Here is a 7536-nt window from a genome sequence, read left to right as displayed (position 1 = left end):
TATCAAACATTTCTAAAAACTGTTTTTGTTTTGTCATTATGGGGTATTGTGTGAAAGCTTGATGAGGGGAAAAAAACAATTTAATACATTTTAGAAAAATAATGCTGTAATGTAACAAAAGGGTGGAATTGGAGGGTGGAATTACACTTAAATTACACTTAAATAATATTGTTCGGTCAACACCCCATGGGGGAATTAATTTGATCTGTCAATCAATCCCGAATTGAGTCAATTGTCACCCAATGCACATCTGCACATCTGCGCCATCACCACATGCCACCACCATCTGCCAACTCCCCATTATTGGATGACGTTCCCCCTGAGCATTGTTTCCACGGCACCCTGGCCTTCTCTTGCAGACTCCATGTAAAGCAGGCAATCAGGAGCCATCTCTCTCCTTCTCCTCGTGGTCTTCCACTCCCTTCCTCTCTCTCCTTCCCTCCTACCCTCCCCCTCAAGGCTCTCGCCATATGTCAAACATCACTCAAAATATGACAGAAAAAGTATATGTCACACAACCAAATTGCATGTGGAAAGTGAATGCAACATGCTAGAGGTGATAAGTGAACTGTTGTCTGTCCAGTGACCTGCAGGTTGGGGAGTTGTGGTGGGGTGGAGTGAACATACCTGTAGATTCCTGGAATTTTCAGCAGAGGCTCAAACCCTCTGGAGGAGTTGTGTAACATTGTAGCAGCAGGGGGCAGGGCTTCCAGTGTGACATCATGGGGAAAGAGCACTATAAATTGAAGGCTACGGCTCAGACACCTGCAGACAAACAAGCAAGCAGCAGAGCAGAAGACAGCTGGGATAATTTGCCAAAACGCATTTAAGGATGTTATACTTCACCGTGAGCTCTACAAACAGACCAACAGCAACCATGTCAGCACACGCCAGCCTGCTCCTTCTCATCACTGTGTGTGTGTCCATGCAGGAAGGTAAGTACTACAGCGCTATTATTATAATAGGATTTAGGATTTGTTATTTCCTCCACAAGCAAACATAGACTTAATCATGCCATTGAAGCATTGAAAAATAATGGCCAAGTGTCTTCCACTGATCATTTTCTGAATGCATAACTTAATACAAAATATCATAAAAATATTATTTTGGAATGACGCACTATACAAAAAAAAATATGACATTATATTGAGGTTCTATACTACTGTCTTGCATCAATAAAACACTAGCTGACTTCCATTTAAACTAATTATTAGCCCTATAAGATGGTGACATGGTGCAGCATTGACTACATGTTTTCATTTTTAGAACAATGTAAAGACTTACTCATAAGCACACTCATTAAATTCAGTGACAAGATATACAAAGCAACAAAGAGACACGTTTCAGCAAGCCCCGTTCCAACTGTCACGTCATCAATGAAGATTTATCGTTAACACATTAAAACCAATGTTGAATCTCACTTCAACCTTGATGACTAGCTCAGGGGTACACATTCTCAAATGTTGATTATCTGGAGAAACTCTTCATCTCACACAGCAAATTAATGATCTTGTATTTGAGTGATCTTGGTTCTTAAATGCACCTTAAACTTGAACTTGTGAGAGCATGACAATGTTTGCTTGCTGTTTGTGGGCTTGTCATTGTACAGTCAGAAAATACCAGAGGCTGTATCAGATTACAGATACTTTTGAAAAACTAGATGATTACTTTGAGGATTACTTTTAAATTCAGAAAGGATGTTTGCGGGAAAAAAATATTTGACACTTCTGTTTTCTCAATGACATTCAAATCAGCATTGAAAAAAGGCGGAAATTTAAATTTGTTCCATCTGAGTGAGTCTGACCACAAGTCAGAGACCACTATGATGACGCACCAAATGTGTTTGATGGATCGTGGGAAAAGAGAACGAGTAGGCTACAGTCTAAGCTTTCCAATAATGCGATTGTTGTCAGCATTCAAAGATTATCCAACTTGAATAAACGCTTGGAGGTAAGGATGAAGCTGCCTGTCAATCATTGTTTTTGAAACCAGTGGACAGCTTGTGAAAAATGTGCAACAGCCCCATAGTGCGGATCCCAGCCTATGGAATAAAAGTGGGGCTTTTATTGCTCAATCTAATTCACGCTGATAAAAAAACTAAAAATCCATAGGCCTAATGGACACATGCTCAAACTCACACACTTTTGAATTGCCCTTAAGGTGGCAGTCTGTAGTTGCTACATCCATTTTTGGATTTATAAATTATATATATATATCCATTGATTCTTGAAGAATATAACTTATAAATGCCTCATGAGCTTAGTTCAAATGTCACACTCTATGAGAACCCAAAAGATAAGCTTGTTTTTCTCCATTGTAAATGTAATCAAACACTGTATAGCCTACATACATACATGGTTAAAAGAAGACTTTTTATATCATGTTTGGTCAGTCCTTGCATCCATAGCTCTGTCTATTAATCTGAGAGTGGTTACATTTCTCCAGGCCCATCCCTCAGTTTTTTACCAAAACAGAGGCGGGACGATTGTTTGGTTATTGTTTCATCTGTGGATTTGCCCTTTAAACAGCTGCATATTATCAAGATATCAAAGTGTCAACAATAAAAAGGTAAACAATAGGCATATAGCAAATGCAGCATATGGCATTCATTTTTCACATGTAAATAGTACTTTTCAGTAGTGCTCAAAACATACCATTTAATGAGAGCGGCATTTATTTTTCAACTAGAATCAATGAGCACAATCAGTACTCGATGACAACAAAATCATGAACAACAGAGTAAGGCTGGCTTATACGTCCTTAGTTTTGAGTTTGCTCAGGTAAAACAATTTGGCTAATCAATACTTCCATATTTCCAAGTCATATTCTTGAAGATCAAGGGGTATAAACATTTATTGGAATGACTGGAATTCTGATAGACTTTGGTTTTGAATGTAAAATTATAATTGAATCGTATTATTATATGTAGTTGAAAGAGATGGGTTAGAAGAATTCTACATAATCAAATCATAAAGTAAAATTGAACATCCTTATAAACTTTAACATAGATTTATCCTGCAATAGATGTCGTTCAATTGGTAACATGCATTTTTGTCTTCTTCTAATGTCTCTTAAGAGGAAAGTAATCTAAAAGTAACGGATTGTAATCAGATTACGTTACTGAGTTTGGGTAATACAAAAGTTACGTTACTGATTACAATGTTGGACAGGTAACTAGTAACTGTAACGGATGGTGGATTGTATGGTCTTGATGCACCAGGATTGGTTTCTAAGCTATATCCTTGTCTGTCATGTAGGTTCTGGACATCCACTGTCAGAGAAGTCCAGTGATCTGGCTCCACCTCACAGAGTGCGGACCAAACGCTGTGCCTGCAACAACCAGCTGGACTCTGAATGCCACTACTTTTGCCATCTTGACATCATCTGGGTCAACACACCAAGGTGGGCACACATACCTCACAGAAAAATATGCATTTCTAGAGTGAAACACATGCACATACACTTACTTACACTACACACCAAGTATTTGCATCGTTTTTTTATTTTAGCCGTGCATCACACATATTATCAATATGCCATTATTCTGGCAATCCTCCCTGTCTGGCATCCCTGCATTTTCATTTTATTAATGCCAAGGAACAAAGTCTATAAACATTGTGGTTATATCTTGAGGGTGACTGATAAAACTGATATTCCCTTTCTTTCTTTCCCCTTCTGCAGTAAGACCACTGTTTACGGCTTGGGCAGCCCTCTGTCACGTCGCCGTAGGTCCCCCGGTCCCTGTGTGTGTGCGGACTCTGACGACCACACCTGCACCAGCTTCTGTCTGGACAGGTGAGTTGGGGTCAAAACAATGGCCAAGACACCTTCACACACACCACCACCGCAGACAGACAGATACTCAGTCACTGTGGAATGTAATTACTTTTATTAGTCAGTACACAGAACAATAGGAACTCCCCGTTGGAGCTCTTCAAGGTGCACAAGGCGTGGTAGTCTGAGAGCATAGCTCACTTCTCTGGGATGCTATTATTAGCTTGACCGAGTGTTATTGTGTGTATCACACAGGCATTCCCTCTCATGGTGGAATGAATCTGCACCACAATGTTACGGAGTGCCCGAGGGGGCAGTGTAATCCCAGGCTGCTCTAGCATCCCCACTGCATGTTTTGATTGGCTGAGGGGACAGGGGAGTGAAGTGTGTAGGAGTCTCAAGCATTGAAAGGCTGAGTTAAGGATTAATGGTTCCTAAGGATGAAAGAGAAACAAATACATGCACCTAGAGACACCCAGAGACTCATTGCACTCATTGTTCCTCATTGGGAGACAAACAGGGGCCGTTTTTCCACTTAAGGACAGATAGGGCTCTATTCAATCCGTTACGTTACAGCTGGATTGAAATTGAAAGGCAATGTTCCCGCGTTAGCGGAGACTGCATTCACAGTAAACGCTGCATACAGTATGTCGGCTCAAATCCAAATGACCTTGACATTTCTAGCACGCAGTCTGTAACGCTTCAGCGTGGATAGATTGGATAGAGCCCTTAGATATTATATTGTAAATACATTATTGTTTGGTCTATGACCTTGCAATGATGTCAGTAAAACTTTTAGTACAATAAAGTTGTTGTCTTTAGATTGCCAAATTGGCAAAAAAAAGAGGCAACAGTTCTTTACACACCTGATTCTTTGATCAAAGATATTGTGAGAATTCACTGATATGAGTTTGTTTGAGAGGTATCTACAGTGCCTTCAGAAAGTATTCATACCCGTTGACCTAATCTACTTTTTGTTGTGTTACAGCCTGAATTCAAAATGGATTAAATAAAAACATTTTCTCACCCATCTACACACATCACTGTTGGCAAGCTTCCTGCCATCCAGGACCTCTATACCAGGCAGTGTCAGAGGAAGGCCCTAAAAATTGTCAAAGACTCCAGCCACCCACAGCAAACTGTACCGGAGCACCAAGTCTAGGTCCAAGAGGCTTCTAAAACAGCTTCTACCCCCAAGCCATGAGACTCCTGACCATCTAGTCAAATGGCAACCCAGACTATTTGCATTGCCCCCCCTCTCCCCCTCTTTACACCACTGCTACTCTCTGTTGTCATCTATGCATTGTCACTTTAATAACTCCTACCTACATGTACATACTACCTCAACTAACCGGTATCCCCGCACATTGACTCTATATCGGTACCCCCATGTATATAGTCTCACTATTGTTATTTTACTCCCCAGTCCTTTAACGATAACAAGCATATCTATAACATGATGCTTGAAAATATGGAGAATGGTATTCCGTAATGTGTTGTATTGAATTTGCTTCAAACATAACACTTTGTATTCAGGACAAAAAGTTAAATGCTTTGGCAATTTTTTTGCAGCATTACTTTAGTGCCTTGTTGCAAACAGGATGCATGTTTTGGAATATTTTTATTCTGTACCAACTTCCCAAATTCCTGTCAATTAGGTTAGTATTGTGAAGTAACTACAATGTTGTACATCCATCATTCGTTTTCTCCTATCACAGCCATTAAACTCTGTAACTGTTTTAAAATCACCATTGGCCTCATGGTGAAATCCCTGAGCGGTTTCCTTCCTCTCCAGCAACTGAATTAGGATAGACGTGTCACACTCGTCGTAATCACATTCAGACCAAAGCGCAGCGTGATCTGGGTTCCATATGTTTATTGAGTGAAACGCACAAAGGAAACAATAAAGATTGAATGAAACGTGATGTTCTGGAGTGCTCACAGGCAACAACACAAAAACAAGGTCCCACCATCCAAAGTGTAAATAATAACTTCACCATGCTCAAAGCGATATTCTATATCTGCTTTTTTATTTTTATTGTACCCATCTACCAATATCTGCCCTTCTTTGCGAGGCATTGGAAAACCTCCCTGGTCTTTGTGGTTGAATCTGTGTTTGAAATTCACACTGTGTGTGGTGGTACAGAGATGAGGTAGTCATTCCAAAATCATGTTAAACTCTATTATTACACACCGTCCGAGTCCATGCACCTTATTATGTGACTTTTTATGCACGCTTTTATTCCTGAACTTATTTAGGCTTGCCATAACAAAATGATTAAATAGTCATTGACTCAAAACATTTCAGCTTTTAATTTTTATTATAATTTGTGAAAATGTAGAAAAAACATAATTTAATTTCAACATTATGGGGTATTGTGTGTAGGCCAGTGACCAAAAAAACCTAAATTTTATTTATTTTTCACATGCGCAGAATACAACAGGTAACTTACAGTGAAATGCTTACTTACAGGCCCTAACCAACAGTGCAATTGAAGTAAATAATATAATATAACAGTAGCGAGGCTATATACAGGCACCGTTTAGTCGGGCTAATTGAAGCAGTATGTACATCTAGGTATGGTTAAAAGACTATGCATATACAGTACGATAAACAGAGAGTAGCAGTAGCTTAAAAGAGGGGTTGTAAATTCAGGCTGTAACACAACAAAATGTGGAAATAGTGTGTGAATACTTTCTGAAGGCACTGCATCTTTGTTTTCACAACAGTAAAATTCCACCAAAATTCAAGGAACGCAATACTGAGGCAAATTGCTGTCATTTTATGGTTTATTCCATAGCTTTTGGAGAACTCTTTCACTGATCACTGTTTTATGATGTCATGTTCGAAATGTTTGCCCCATCTCTCTCTCTCTTGTGTGCAGCTCAGATAACTTTTCACCCCAGACTGCCATTAAGAGCTCCCGTGCCAACCTGTTGACTTTCCTTAGGTGAGCTTAAAATAAGTCTTGGAACAGCTGTTTGCTATTCTGGTTATCAAATTAAGCATAGGCTGTACACAGAATTATTTCATATTGTACCACAAGATGACCTTTGTGATATTGTTGCTGACCAGTGTCTCTTTCCTCCATAGATCTATGGTCTTAGCCTCTGAGAGAACCAGGGGATGGGCCTTCCCACCCAGGAAGGAAGCAACCAGGGCCCCTGGGCTTGATGAGCGCTAAACGACATGGCATGGCAGACAGAGTGAGGAGAGAAGAGCGAGTACCAGAACAAATTACACTACTCTAACATGGGGAGGAGCAGAACAAAGGGCTGCTGGTAGAGAGATGTGTCACATGCATGGAGGCCACAGACCGGTGGGACTGCCAGTTTGTTTGTCGGTTTGTACCCATAAATAAAGGTTGGAAAACAAAATGTGACAAAGGCCTGAAGACAGAGAATAGATGCTAGATGTATCTTGAGTGATGGATCAGGCATGATGCATACAGGCTATTTGAGCAGCAAAATATTTATGTTAGGGGCAGGAGGGACAAGGGTGGTCCATGCTACTGGCAGACTCTGGCCAGGTAGCCGTAAAGGAGAGAACACTTGATGTGTGTATGCTGGTTGTCTGTGTTCAAAACAGTGGCAGACCATTGCTGTCATGATGGAAAGAATGTGACAGGGAGAATATGACTGACAGGCTACTGATACGATCATCAAAGTGATGTATGAGAGAACCAGTGTTTTACTCTTTCTTTTGCCAACATATTTAATCTCTCCATTATTTGATTGTATAATAACAACATATTATGATTG

The 7536-nt window shown here is 40.1% G+C and overlaps 1 protein-coding gene across 1 annotated transcript; it reads left to right on the top strand.

The window, feature by feature from the left end:
• Nucleotides 1-790: 790 nt before the first annotated feature.
• LOC135519640 (endothelin-2-like) lies at nucleotides 791-6959 on the top strand. Its single transcript, XM_064944882.1, has 5 exons — nucleotides 791-935; nucleotides 3258-3402; nucleotides 3682-3795; nucleotides 6660-6725; nucleotides 6869-6959. The coding sequence occupies exons 1-5, from the start codon at nucleotides 833-835 to the stop codon at nucleotides 6957-6959; spliced, it is 519 nt and encodes a 172-aa protein (XP_064800954.1). The 5' UTR covers nucleotides 791-832.
• Nucleotides 6960-7536: the final 577 nt, after the last annotated feature.

Source organism: Oncorhynchus masou, chromosome 29 (genome assembly GCF_036934945.1).
Source record: "Oncorhynchus masou masou isolate Uvic2021 chromosome 29, UVic_Omas_1.1, whole genome shotgun sequence".
Lineage (NCBI taxonomy): Eukaryota > Metazoa > Chordata > Actinopteri > Salmoniformes > Salmonidae > Oncorhynchus > Oncorhynchus masou.
This window is presented reverse-complemented; position numbering and strand designations above follow the sequence as displayed.

Excerpts from the sequence above, each read along its gene's own strand:
- LOC135519640 (XM_064944882.1), top strand. The coding sequence starts at position 833 with ATGTTATACTTCACCGTGAGCTCTACAAACAGACCAACAGCAACCATG. Across the intron at positions 936-3,257 it reads GTGTGTGTCCATGCAGGAAG|GTTCTGGACATCCACTGTCA; the intron begins GTAAGTACTACA and ends TCTGTCATGTAG. Across the intron at positions 3,796-6,659 it reads ACCAGCTTCTGTCTGGACAG|CTCAGATAACTTTTCACCCC; the intron begins GTGAGTTGGGGT and ends TCTTGTGTGCAG.